The following is a 14,807-nucleotide window of genomic DNA, read 5'->3' as shown; positions in this document are numbered from 1 at the left end:
CGCACCTCCCCAAACCCCACACCCTACCCCCAAATATAATCCACTCTGCAACCCTCATTGCGTACTCCTACGATAAAAATAATGCCCTAAAATATAATTCTTTTAGACTATTCTCTCCCCCATAGACTTCAATGCCGTAAACATATTTCATCAAGTTTTTCTGCTGTGTTTTTAGTTAACCGATATTGAAAGAGAAGCTAATAGCCTTGTATAAATGAGCAAAATGCACTTATTGAATGAGTGTATAGATGGTTGGCTATATGCTTGATTTATTTCTGAAACTCTGCTCTCTTCTCTCCAAATGCCTTCATAGAGGTGAAAGGCTGCATTCCCTTGAGTCAAACGCAGTCAATGAGAGCCTTGCCAAGAGCAGACAGGCACGCAGTATGCATGACATCCCAATGCCTATTGACTGCCAGCTGTCCAGCTGGTCCTCCTGGACAGCATGTGATCCTTGCCAGAAGAAAAGGGTAAGTGCCCAGGCTCTGCGATCCCAGGCCTTTGGTGAATGCTGGTAGTTATTAAGTGAATTGTTCGTCCTGAGCTTCCCAGTAGCATTTAGATCCTTTCTCTGGCCTCTCAGGGTTTTCCACCGCACATTTCTTCTTGCTCACTACATATAGTTGCTTCCTAATTGGACTTCCTGACTCCAAGCTAACTATTTCAACACATGATAAAACCGGTTAGGAAAGGTATTAAAAAAATAAAATTCAAATCTGCTCTTTTTTTCCCCAGCTTGAAATTACTCAGTTTATCATAGTCATAGAATCAAGTCCAGACTCATGGTATTCTAAGTCCCTATGACCTTGACCTACATCTCCATGAAACATTTCTTTCTTCAGACATCTGATATCATTTGTTTCTTTTCTAATGTCACTCTCTGCCATCTCTAGGACTTTATGTCTGTTGCTTTCTTGGTAGGTAGGAATGTTTCTTGCTACCTCCTTCTCTTGGCTAACTCCTACTCATATTTTGGAATTTTACTCAGCACCATTTCTGTTAAGACTTTCTTAACATCCCTTAAGCCTTGGATTAAGTTAGATAAGGCAAACTTTCAGTTTCAACAGCTCCCTCTTGTATCCTACTATTTATCATAAGCTATTGTTTACTAAACTGTGAACTCTTGAAGGTTTATTTAATCTCCTATTTTCAGTATGTATAAAACCAGTGGATGCTCCATAAAATTTTCTTATTTCATTTGATACTTTTTGGACATTTAAGGAAGTTAATTGTTACACTTTCAATTGGGCAGCTGCATAAACCAAGACTCCAGAAAATGTGTTTTTTATTGATATACCATTGGGTTCTTTATTTCACTTTTAATCAATAAAAACATGCAGATTTGCAGTTCCTGAAGTACTTGTTCTTCAGATTTCTTTCATGGGAAGGCTGCCTTGGGATGCTGGTTCTGAGAACAACAGACGTGTCAGATAAAAGAGAACAGTTGCCATTTTTCCAGTTTCTTGGGAACCCGAACCAGTCATGAGCTGGTCTAACGAGACTGTGGAAGTAGGCCCAGGACAATTACACAGTTAATTGGATCAATGCTGAGAGCCAAGCAGGATTATTCAGTTCCCAAAGTAGGCTTTATTGCTGAAGTTATCAACATTGATCCAATTATCTGGATAATTGCTTCATCTGCACCATAAAGCAGGACGCCTCAGCATGAGTCATCCAGCCAGCAGTCAGACATCCCTCTTTGCTCAGAGTTTGCTGTAGACATCAGCTGGGCATCATTGCTGTCTGCAGGCCACCAGATGGGGGGTGGAGGTGGGTATGGAAAACCCTTTCAACTCATATTGAGATGTGTATTTCATTCATCCTTAATATACTCCTCAAACTCAGCTTCTCATTAGAGCCTAGGGCTAGGCTTCTAGCTGTCTTTTTTGAAGACCTTGTCCCTATTTTGCCAGGACCTGTCATTCAGGAAGAAAGACCCTCTGGGAGTAAAGAAAAGCTTAAAATCAATTGCTATTTGTATTTCTTTAATGGCTTTCCAAAGCATGCATGCAGATACCATACCAGTAATAACTCTGTTTTATTAAAGTGTTGTTCTGCTGAGGGTCTGCTATCCTAGTTTGCCCATTTGGTGCACTGAAATCTTGATTGCAAATAGCATTTGGAAATCAACCAAATCTAATCACTTCCACTCTCTGCATAATATCCTTTAGTGGCTTCTTATGGCCACAGGGAAAAATGCCTCATTGGTGCTCATGCTACCTGTGTCCCTCCAACTTTTGCCATTTTCCCTCTTGCACTCTCTCTTCCAACTATGGTGAGTATCTTCTTATTTTTTATGACAAGCCACATTTTCTTTAGTTTCTCAGCTTTGGCTCAAAAATTTCTTCCACTCAGTTGCTTTTCTCTGCCCTCCTTACGCGAGTTTTTAAATTTTACCAGATGCCCCTACTCCCCTTAGGGTCTCAGTTTGTACATCAGTTTTTCTGTAAGATTTCGTGCATCCCTTAACTTGCACTGGCATTGCTCTTTGAGTTTACAGACCCCTTTGCCCCTTTCTCTCAGTCATGACACACCACATTGTCCTGTGATCAACTGGTGCCCACCAGTCCTACCACCATGTGCAACCTCCTTGAAGAAGGTTAGGAAGTATGATTATGGCAAACAATGAACAAAATCTGTATTAATACTTTTTTCAACATTGGGCAGCTATGCTGAGCATAATGATATGTTTCATATAAGTGAGGAAAAGGTGGAGATAAAGTTACTAAATATTTTAGTAATAATGCTTATTAAAAATCCTTAAGAGGAAAATTAAAATAAGTGTAAGAGATTGAGTATCAATTATATAAATCATTATATAATTAATTATATAGTTATATATAGTTTATTGTCTATATTTTCTATTAATTAACTGTACATCTACATAGTTCATTCGTCCCTTTTGATAGATAAGCAAAGTAAGATTTTAAATGTTGATTAACTTGTCTAATACCACCTCGGAATTTCTATGGCATTTTCAATTACCTCATTTACATGTGAAAGTTGGAAAATGAATAAGGAAGACTTGAGAAGAATTTATGCTTTTCAATCCTAGTAATGGTGAAGAATATTGAACATGCCATGGACTACCGAAAGAATAAACAAATCTGTCTTAGAAGAAGAGCAGCCAAAATGCTCCTTAGAAGCAAGTGATGAGAGTCTGTCTCCCATATTTTGGGCATGTTATCAGAAAGGACCAGTCCCTGGAGATGGACACCATGCTTGGGAAAGCAGAGGATCAGTGACAGAGAGGACGACCTTTAAGGAGATGGATCTACACAGTGGCTTAACAGTAGGCTTAAATGCAGCGGAGATGGTGTGAGTTGTACAGGATTGACAATGTTTTGTCTTGTTCTGAATAATGTTGTTGTTCGGTGCCGGCGAGTCGAATACGACTCACAGTGACCTTATGAATGTAAGATCTGAACCCTGTTCCCTCCTGTGCCATCTTCACACTTCCTGACACGCAAGAGCTCATTGCAGCAGTCACAGGGTCAATCCACCTGGTAGACCGTATTCCTCTCCTTCACCGACCCTTCACCCTTCTCAGCATCATATCCTCTAAGGAATAGCCCTTCCTAACAACATGCCCAAAGTATGTGAGGCAAAGCTTCATCATTCAGCCTCCAAAAAGCTCTCTGGCATTATTCAGACATCTGACAACAAAAACTACAAAATGTGAGAGTCAATTTTGACCCCAAACACATGCTATTTTCATTGATAATATACTGATTACCTTAAGGAGGAAGAATACTTACCTAATACACTGTATTAGTCACCAGTCTGAGAGATTATTTGATTACTCAAAGAGCTACATGAAGGCAACCATCGCCTTTTTTACTCCAAATCCTACACTTTTTACCAAATTGAGCAAGTATTTTCTGTTCACTGTAGATAGAGATCAATGACAAGGCCTCTGCTCTCAGAGTAGTTGTAGTCTAGTTGGAAAAGCCAGCAAACAGCCAATCACAACAGGAATTTTTAAGTATATACATAATCACAACAGGAATTTTTAAGTATATACATAGTAGGGAAAGCATGAAGGGCTTGGAAGGTAAGGAATCTGACAACATCATGCTTTGCCTGAAGTTCAAAACACAGTCTATTTGTATAGGTTATTCTCAGCTCTGGTGGTCCCTAAGGTTACTTTAGATTCACTTGGATAATCCAGGATAATCTGGATCTCAAGATCCTTGAGATGGGATTAGTTTGCTCACATCTAGAAAGTCCATTCTTTCCATGGGAGGGAAGACGTTCACAGGTTCTGGAGTTAGGACCCAGGTATTTAGGGGGAGGAGTGTGGGCACACTATTTTGCCAACAGTCATTGACTTGCTGTGCTTTTACTTCCTATCTTGATGCCCTGAGTTGACCTTACTTCTTTTCTGCCACAGTACAGACATATTCGAGTGCTCCGGCCATCTCAATTTCATGGAGAACCATGCAGCTTCTTTGATAAAGAAGCAGAAGATTGTGTTACCAGCAGACCATGCCGAAGTCAAGTACGATGTGAAGGCTTTGTGTGTCCACAGACAGGTATAGCTTGGCTAAAAAGTGAGAGGACAAAACTTTCAAAGGAGGCAAGGGCAGCCTGGAAGACCAGGAAGCCTTCTTGTCCTCAAATTTCTGGACTTCTTCATATGTATTATTTCATGAGGGGGGAAAAAAGCCATAAAGAAATTGTTTCTGTATTGTGGTACCCTCAACAGAAAATTGGGTGTGATGTTGATATAAATTTGTTGTATGTGTTAAATGATACAATGAAAATGAAAAATTTTTGCAGCTGTTAATATATTTCCTATTTTAAAAATCAAGACATTAGCATTTGGGAAGATTATTTGTCCAATATCATATATCAAGTAAGTGGAAAATCTTCAATTAAAAATTTGGGTATTTTTAAAAAATTTGGGTGTTTAAATTTAGTTCATTGACATAAATAAAAGCAAAATTATGCATATATGTATGCTAGGATCAAGAAGAAATCCTGTTGTGTCTTATTTTTACCTTGTGACGTAGGGGAAGTCAGTTGAAGTTTTTGCGTCTAGGTTTCCTTAATAGCAAATTGGGGTGCTGTTAAGATCTTACAAGTTGAAGGACGGAGCCACATGCCAAAGTAAGTGGATGTTCCCATTTACTTCCTACCAAACAACTTACTGAACAATGAATAAAAAGAAGCACAGATGGACATCTCAGAACTTCAAATAATAACCAAAACACTGGAGAATGGTGTTAGAAAGTCCCACAAGCAGGAAAGAGGAGTAACAGGGACCACACAGAGTTGGGAGATCTTACCCTCTCATATCCAGGGCATTCACTCATCACAGCTATTTGGTGATAAAGTGTGGTGAAAGCCCCAAAAGGAAACATAGAAAGAAAGCTGATATGAAACAGTTGTGGCCCAAGTTCCCTAAGACAATACAGATTAATTGTGGGAGTTTGTAAGTTGTATGGATGAAGAGAGAACTGCAAGACGGTTAGGGCATTGAATCAAGCAGAGGCTTGAGATGGATGAGCACTAGGACAAGGATGAACTGCAAAAGCAGCTGGGGAAGGAGAATACTTTAAAAGTTGGTGCAACACAGAGGAAAACAGATGGCTGGCTGCTCTCAGTGAGGCATCATGGGTGCTCAGGGATTTCTGTGGGGGGAAAGATGGTAACAGCACTCATTTTTTGCCACTGGAAAGTCAAGCCCCACAACTTAAGACAGCATCTGAAAGCAGCTAGACCCCTATCCTCATGCATGGATATTGAATTCAAGAGATTAAGTGTCTGGAACTACTAAAGTAAGATTGAAACCAACCTACCTAAGCATAAGAATGCCTTCTAGTCATTCTCAGGAGATGACACCAGATCCAGTTCTGAAGAGTCAGTTTGGACTCAAAGAGACAGAGGGAGACAGAGTGGAGTTTCCCTGAGAGATTTCCAGGGCTGAACCTCTTTGCAGAGGTAGGCTCCTGCATCTTCCTCCCAGAGTGGCAGGTGGGGGAGGGCCTCAGTCTTCATTTGGTAAATGGGTGCTTGGCCAATGTGTCACCAGAATATCCAATCAGAAACTTCCTCACCAAAAAAATAATACAAAGTTTGAAGTAAGTGAATAAATAAATAAATACTAACATGACCCATGTTCAGTGAAAAGTAATAAACCTAACAAAATAACATGACATTTATCAATCAAAAGAAACATGAAGATAAGGAAATGTCTTCAATGAAAGTCAGACTAACAGAGTGAATTGAAAAAGTATTCACTCTATGGTGCTAAATATGTTTAAAGGAAAAAAGAAAGAAAATTACAAGCCAATTTCCCTTTTAAACATAGGTGCAAACATTTTCCACAAAATTCTAGCAAACCAGTTTCATCAACATATGCATAAAACATAAACCATGACCATGGGGGTTCATATTCTAAGGACAGGCTCACTCAACATTAGAAAAATCGATGCAGACTTCATAAATAACACAAGGGGAAAGACTATATGATCCTACTAATTTATGCAGAAAAGTAAATTCAACGTATTTCCCTAATAAAACTCTCAAAATAGGAATAAAGGAAATTTCTTAATGTAATTAGGGATATATATAAACAGGGAGCTCTGGTGGTCCAGTGGCAAGAAGCTGTGCTGCAATCCCAAAGGCACACTGTTTGAATTCACCAGCTGCTCTGCAGGAGAAGGATGGGCAATTTCTCCCATGAGATTAACTGCCTCTGAAAACCTACTGGAGGGTCAGTATGAGTTGATTTTGACTTGATGGTACACAATGACGACAACAACAACATATACAAAACTAACAGCCGATATTATGCCCAGCAAAGAAAGCCTGAAAGTTTCCCCTTAAGAACAGAATGAGAGAAGGATGCCCATTATCACAACTCTTATTCAACATTATGCTGGGAGTTATAGCTAGAGCACTAAGCAGAAGCAATTACCCATTCTTTTTTCCGCAGAGCAGCTGGTGGATTTGAACTGCATACCTTTAGGCTGAGAGTATAACTCCTTATCACTAGGCCACTAAAGTTCCCAATGATGAGTAGATATCTGACTTTTAAGAACTCAGCATTCATTAGTGGTGAATAATACTCTTCATAAATGATGCCGGCAAAACTGTATATGTGTTCGAAGAAAAATTAAATAAGACCCATACTTTATACCATACACAAAAACAAAACTGGATAAAAACTTAAATGTTAAGCCTAAACCCATAAAATTCCCATGATAAAACATAGAAAAACAAAATATCTAACCATATGTAAAAATAGGATAATAAACATAACAACAAATGTGTGAATAGAAGCAAACAAAAATAGCTAAATGGGACCCCATAAATATTTGAAACTATGCACAAAAGAAGATTTTTATTGAAAGAGTGAACAGGCAACCTACAACTGGGATTAAATCTTTGGAAGCAACCTCAAAAATCTATAGAAACTTGTGGTACTGCAACAATAAAAAAGACAACAATCAAAAAAATGGAGACTGGAGGAACCCTGGAGACTATAGGCCCTGGACACCTTTCACTCAGAACTGAAGCTGCTTCCAAAGTTCACTTTTTGATCAAATACTATACAGTACTATTAAAAAAACCCAATAATATCTGTGAGATGTGTGCGCATTAAGAATAAAGAAGTATATGAGACCAAACGGGCCACATTTGACCCAAAACTAAGATTAGAAAGCAGGAAGTAGGAGGGAAATAGGACAAATGGAAGCAGAAAGCCCAGGGTAGAAAAGAAGAGAGTGGTAATATACTGTGGTGTTTACAAAACAATTTGTGCATAAATTGTTGAGTGGAAACTGCTTTGTTCTGTAAAATGTCCCCTAAAGGAAAAAGGGGTTTTTAAAAATATTGTTTAAGTGTGTGAATAAAATTTCACCAGAGAGGACATCTAAGCAACCAACAAACAGCAGATCTGAACACCGTTCTATTCTGTGCCATCCTCGCCATGTCTGGCATATTTGAGCCCATTGATATGGTCACCATGTCAATCCATCTTCTTGTGGATCTGCCTATCTTATACTTTCCTACCACCTTTCTAAGCATGAACCAACGCCTCGTAACAACATGGCCAAAGTACATGAGATAGAGTTTCACCATTCTTGCCTCCAAAGAAAATTCTGGCTGTACTTTATCCAAGATATCTATATTTGTTCTTTTGTCAGTCCATGGAATATTCAGTACTCTTCTCCAATACGACAGCTCAAAGGCATCAATTCTTCTTCTATTACCCCCTATTCATAATTCAGCTTTCAAATGCATCGCAAATGATTGAAAAACCATGATCTGAATCAGATGCACCTTAGTTTTCAAACTGACATCATTGACCATCAGTAGTTTGGAGAGGTCCCTGAGTGCAGACTTTCCCAATGCGGTAGGTCTTCTGATCTCCAACTACTAATACTAAGGGTGTTGATTGTGAATCTAAAGAAGATGAAATAAATGACAATTTAAATTTTTTCTCCAGCTGCCACAATCACAATGTTGCTTATTGACTGAGGGAGGAGGATTTTTATTTTCTTGATGTTGAGATGTACTCCATATTAAAGACTAGTCCTTAATCTGCAGCAAGAACTTTAAATTCTCCTCACTTTCAGCAAGCAAGATTCTGTCATCAGCATGATGCAGGTTGCTGAGTTTTCCTCTGATCCTGATACCACATTCTTCTACATAAAATTCAGTTTCTCAAATGCTTTGTTTAGCATACAGATTAAATAGGTATGAAGAAAGAGTACAGCCCTGATACACCTTCTTCTTGACTAAACCATGCAGTGTTCCCTTGCTGTGTTCAGACATAGTCTCTTGGTCTAGATATGGGTTTCACCTGAACACAAGTAAGTGTTGTTAGATACCTTCGAGTTGAGTATGACTCATGGTGACCCCACGAGCAACAGACCTGGGTCCTGTTCTAAACTGTGCCATCCTCATCATCTCTGATACACTGCAGTTCATTGCTGCAGTCACTGTGTCAATCCACCTAATTGGGTTTCTTCTTCTCTTTTGCTGACCCTCCACCCTTCCAAGCATGATATCCCTTTAAAAAGAATAATCTCTCTTAGAAACATGTCCAAAGTATGAGACATGCAGCTTCATTGTCCTTGCTTCCAAAGAGCACTTTTGTTGCAGCTTTTCCATGACAAATTTGTTTATTCTTTTAGAAGTCCATGAGATATTTGGTACTCTCCACCAAAACCACAATTCAAAGCTATCAATTCTCCTGTCATCCTTATTCACTGTATAGCTCTCAGAAGTAAAGCAAATAATTTAAAAAACCATAGCCTGAATCAGATACACTTTAGTCTTCAAATTGACATCATTGCTCTTCAGCATTTTAGAGAGGTCCCTGACTGTAGACTTTCCCAAAGCAATACACCTCCTGATCTCCTGACTTCTAGTACCAGAGGTGTTGATTGTGGATCCAAATAGAATGAAAATATTCATAGTTCTATCCTTTCTCCATCTATCAGGATATGCTCTGTTGGCTCACTGGTATCTACGAGGTTATACTATCTTATTTATGCTAAAATTGCATTGATACCCCCTCCCCCAACAGATTTATTAAAAATACCTTTTCCACAGCAAACACGTCTCTTGGTCTAGCTATGGGTTTCACCTGAACACAATTAACTGTTGTTAGATACCTTTATATACAGAAACATTTCTTGTGAGACTGTAAAATATTACAACCACTATTAAATCTATCATAGTGCATTCCTAAAAACTAAAAATAGAAGTATCTTCTTATCAAGCAATCCCACTCCTCAGATTAGGTGAAACCTAATCTGAGAAACCTAAAAACAATGACACAAACAGATCTTTACTTTATTCACAGTGGAATTTAAATTCTAAGTGGCCATCAACAGATGAATAGATAAGGAAATTGTAGTACATATATATAATGGAACATTATATACAATTTTAAAGAACAGTGATGAGTCCATGAAACTTATTATGATATGAATGTTCAAAATAACAATTAAGTTGAAAAATCATCTCAAAAATATTTTTGTAAAGCATCTAATAACAATAAATGTGAAATTAGTCTGTAGAATGTTGATTGGGGTTTAATACATCAAGTAAACTCTAATTAAATGTGGCCAAAACCCTGAAAGACTTAAGTAGAATCATTTATCTTTAAATATTTTTAGGGGATATCTCCTGGTTTTTGCTTGTTGTTGTTGTGAAGGAATTTGACTGTATGAATCATAACAAGTTATGGCTAACATTGAAAAGAACGGGAATTACAGGACAGTTTTTGTGCTAATGTGAAATCTATACCTAGATCAAGAAGTTGCTGTTTGAATGGAGCAAGGAAACTATACATGGTTTAAAATCACGAAGGGTGTGTGTCAGGGATGTATCCTTTCACCATGTCTTTATTCTGTATGCTGAGCATAACATTTGAGAATCTGGACTCTATGAAGAAGAATGTGGCATCAGGATCTGAGGTACTTATTAATAATCTCTGTTACCCAAATGATATAACTGCTGAAAATGAGGACTAGAAGCGCTTGCTGCAGAAGATCAAGAGAACTACAGTTTTTGGTATGGATTACATTCAACATCAAGAAAACAATGGTTCTCACCATGGTGCCAACAGAATACATTATGATAGATGGAGAAAGGATTGACATTCTCAACCATTTAATTCTTCTTAGATGAGCAACCAAGACCCTTGGCACCAGCAGTCAGGGACCTTTCCAAAATAATGATGAGCAATGGTGTCAGTTTGAAGACTAAGGTGTGCCTGATTCAGGTCATGGTCTTTTCTTTTTTTTCTTCTTTTTTTAACGTCTCAAAAATTATTTACTTGAACAGAACCTTGTACAAATACACTATGCTCAAGTCTCACTAGTGGAGTCACTTGGATTTCTCCCCCCTTTCTTAACACAGCATAAACCAACAGTCAATTAAACATCCAGGCCCATTGTTGAACAGAAGTGAGCAGCAGCAGACACAAAATGTCAGGCCCTGTGTTATGTGCCTTTAATACTTTTCCTCCCCCTTTCCTCTGTGTTCATTAAACAAGATTTTTTTCCCTTTCTCTCTCTTTTTGTAAAGCTACTTTCCGTAGCCTTCCCCACCACCCTTCCCTTCCCTCTGTCATTATCATGTCTTCTCTGAGGAAGAATTCTCTGGATCTCCATCCTCCAATTCTACTCGGTGCCTTTTGAGGCCACTGAGACCGAGAGCACCCTTTCCACTATCTGTGGCTAGAGGACCAGTGGGGTCCTCTCCTGTTCCAGCACTGGGGGTCTCAAAGACCGTTTCAGACCCACAACAATTTCTGTGTAGGAGTGTCCCTGCCAGGGGCAAGTTATCATGATCAGGGTCCAAAAGTCCTGGAGAAGAATAAGCCAGTGTCTCAGGTTCCCCCAACGTTCTGCCCATTGTTGTGGGGGTGAGAGGGATGAGGTTGTAAGTGTCCATTGTTATGAGTGGCACAGATGGTTTCGAGGCTCCTCTCCTCACTGTCATCAGACTGGGTCCTGGGACAGGTGCCAGACCCACTGTTTAGAGTGGAGCCAGTTGCCTTTGGGGTAGAAGGAGAAGGTGGCTCCTCAGCCCGGCTGTTCAGGGCCTTGCTCAAGGCTTTTCCGTTGAGCTTCTTGGTTTCAAAAGTGTGTTCTATAGAGCCACTGCTGTTGGTGTCCTGAGAAGTGCCCTCTGGCACCTCTGTCCAAATGTGACTGCTGTGCTCTTGGCCTGGGCCATTGCTGGGGTTTCTAGAAGTCCCTTCTTTAAAAGCATCTTTACTGTGGCCTTCAGGAGGCAGGTCCTGGTTTCTCTGGGCTGCAGCTGTGTTTAGACAAACCTCCTTACTGGAAGAGGGGATTGGGTTGTCCTTGCAGCTAGTTCCTGCTCTCCCATCATCTGCCTCCCCAGTCACCAGGGAGGTCTTGCCATCTTTGTTATTTGAGTAGGAGTTGTAAGAGTAGCGAAGCCACTTATAAGCTTTATAAATCTTCCGCTCAACTGATTCTATTCTATGTCTGAGGTTGGTGAAACCCGGCTTGGCTGAATCTCCACGGTAGAAGCACTCCGCTCAGGGGAGGAGGCAGGGAAGACGAGTGATCATCTACCTTAAGCACTCTGCTCAGGGGAGGAGGCAGGGGAAGACGAGTGGTCATCTATCTTGATCTGGGGGTAATCGTAGTTGTCTTCGCCAATATAGGTGTTCGTGGGCTTGCTCAGGGCACTAGGTCTCTCCTCGCGGGGTGTCCTCTGTCGACGCCTCATGGCATTCCGCTGTCGGGTAGAGGCTCGACATTCATTCAGCTCCTCCTCATCCTCGGAGCTACTAGAGCTGCTGGAGCTGCTAGACTCTTCTTCAGGGCTAGGTGACCGTGGTCGGGGGAAGAGATCTGTGTCCAGTTCAACCTCACAGGTGTTCTCTTCGGAGTCAGACTCGTTGGAAAGGGCCAGGAGGCGCTTGTCCTGGTAGCGCCGGAGAGCGGACAAGCGCTGCTGGCGAGAAGCGGCATCCTCACACGTAGGTGGTGGTGGAGTTGATGCTACTGCATTTGAGGTGGTGACTCGAAGGGGCCCCAGGTGGAAGGCATTGTCAGCAGACTCGTCCACTGTGGGGGGCGGGGAGCGGGGCAGTGAAGCTGAAGACTCTGAGTGTGTATAGCCCTAGCGCTCGCTGACCCCGGTGTGCAGCTGGAGGATAGTGCTCTCACTGAGGTCACTGTCTGAATCGGAGCTCCAGCCCTCAATCTCTCGGCGCACTAGGGAGTCGAAGAAGGCCATCATCCGGGGATCCTCCTGGACTGACTGGTTGGTGTAGTCATGCAATAGGCCACTGCCACTGTTCAGCACAAGGCTAATATACTCTTCATGGGTATAGAGGCAGCGAGAATCATCTTCAGTCCTGCCATCAAGATCTCCAGTACATCCTGGCTGCTTGTATGGGCTCCAAATCTTGATCATCTTTTCTACACCAGAGGAGCAGATCATGTAGGTGTGGGGATTAAACCGGACTTTGTTAACAATAGATCGATGCCCTTTCAGCACCATGCAAGGCTCCGTTGACCACCCTACCAACGCCACCTGCTTCTGGATCTGCAGGAATTATCCACATGGGCAGGTTGAAGTCATCAGAGCCCGATAGGATGTACTACTGGTCTTGATCTCCTGCAAAACAGCAGCTTTTCATGGTGCAAGAGTTGAAGTAGCCCTCATTGTCAAAGTGGAATAGAGGGAGGCGGGAGTGGATGTCATAGAGCACAGGAGGCAAGCAGCGCTGCAGGGCCAGCAGCTGGGTCCCGTTGCTGTTGAATCGCACACTCATGGCCCTCTGGAGGGAGAGGTTGCCACCATAAAGCAGGAGAGAACTTTGAGGTTTTCGAATATCCCAGAGTCCCACTCCTTCCTCTGAATTGGCGATAGCCAATAGTCAAGGCTCCACAGGGTTAAACATGACACTGTGAAAAGCTGACGGATAGTTAGCCAGGCAGAAGGGTTCTCCATGAGGAGACTCTCAGATGTCCCAGATGAGAACCTGGCCATCATCTGAAAATATTATCATTCACTGGGCTTACTGACAAGCCACATAGTGCATCTTCATGGGTGAACACATCCAGGCTCTCACTGCTTTCAGCATCATGGATGATAACTTGCTCATCATTTCCTCCAGAGAATACTTTAGTGTTTCCACTGTTGAAAGCCAGACAGAAAATGTTGGAATGATGCTCTCCTTTCAGTTGAATGGGCTTAACTCTGGAGTGGATGGCTTATTCCATGTGCCATAAAAGAACTCGACTATCATCTCCTCCTCATGCTGCCCTCCAGGCCAGCTCTCCTCTTCATGCTCGTACCGCTGCTGCCGCCACCCCTCCGTCATGGTCTTCTCAATCACCTGCTATGTATCTGAGAGCTGGACAAAGAATGACGGAAAAATTGATGCATTAGTGTTGTGGTGCTGGAGAAGAGTACTGAGTATACTATGGACTGCCAAAAGAACAGATATGTCTTGGGAAAAGTGCAACCAGAGTGCTCCTTTGAGGTAAAGATGATGAAACTGCATGTCTCATTCTTTGGTTATGTTGCTAGGAGAGGCTCTTCTTTAGAAAGGGACAACATGATTGGAAAGGTGGAGGGTCAGCGAAAGAGAGGAAGATCCCCTATAACAGAGATTGACAAAGTGACTACAAACAATAATGGGCTCAGGTGAGTCAGAGATAATAAGGATGACACAGGATAGGACAGGTTCAAGTCCATTGTTCATAGGGTCACTATGAGTCATCCTCAATTCGATGACACCTAACAACGAACAACAACCACCTGGTTTTTGTCTTTCTACATGATCAGGTCTCAGTGGTATAGTCCATAAAGGGTTGCACTGCATATCAGTGGTGCCTCAGAGGATCTAGGGGGGGGAAAATCTTTTCTCAGGCGACTTACACCTTGGAAACTCGTTTGGGGGTAAGTTATGATGGTCTGACTTGATGGTCATGAGGGAATTTGAAGTTCAGCATGGCTACTACCACATGACATAGAAAAAAGCTTTCGAAATGAAGAAAGCAAATGAAGGGGAAAAGGAGAGAACAAGGAAGGAAAGGAGGAAGGAAAGCATGTAGAAGGTGGCAGAGGAGGGAGAAAGGTTGGAAGAGGTGAAGAAGAAGAAAAAAGAAGGGAATACGAAGGAGAGTGGAAAGAGGAGAAAAAGGAAGGAGAGACTATACAAATAAATAATCATTACTTGCAAAACTAAGTAAACATTTGTCTTTGTAATTGCCTCACCTAGCAAACATATGCTTCTATTTCACCAAGTTTAAAGCAAAAATAAGGGCATTTTGCCAACATTATCTAGA

At 41.2% G+C, this 14,807-nt stretch overlaps 1 protein-coding gene and 1 pseudogene across 1 annotated transcript in view; one reads left to right on the top strand and one right to left on the bottom strand.

The window, feature by feature from the left end:
• Nucleotides 1–14,807, top strand: part of C8B (complement component 8, beta polypeptide) — a 73,038-nt gene that overhangs the window by 8,486 nt on the left and 49,745 nt on the right. Inside the window, exons 2-3 of the mRNA XM_006879728.1 lie at nucleotides 314–470; nucleotides 4,394–4,535. Coding sequence (XP_006879790.1) covers nucleotides 314–470; nucleotides 4,394–4,535 — 299 coding nt within the window. The remainder of the gene's footprint in view (nucleotides 1–313; nucleotides 471–4,393; nucleotides 4,536–14,807) is intronic.
• Nucleotides 11,101–13,763, bottom strand: LOC102852946 (annotated as a pseudogene).

Source organism: Elephantulus edwardii, unplaced genomic scaffold, assembly GCF_000299155.1.
Source record: "Elephantulus edwardii isolate Elephantulus edwardi_28Jun2011 unplaced genomic scaffold, EleEdw1.0 scaffold00005, whole genome shotgun sequence".
Taxonomy (NCBI): Eukaryota; Metazoa; Chordata; class Mammalia; order Macroscelidea; family Macroscelididae; genus Elephantulus; species Elephantulus edwardii.
This window is presented reverse-complemented; position numbering and strand designations above follow the sequence as displayed.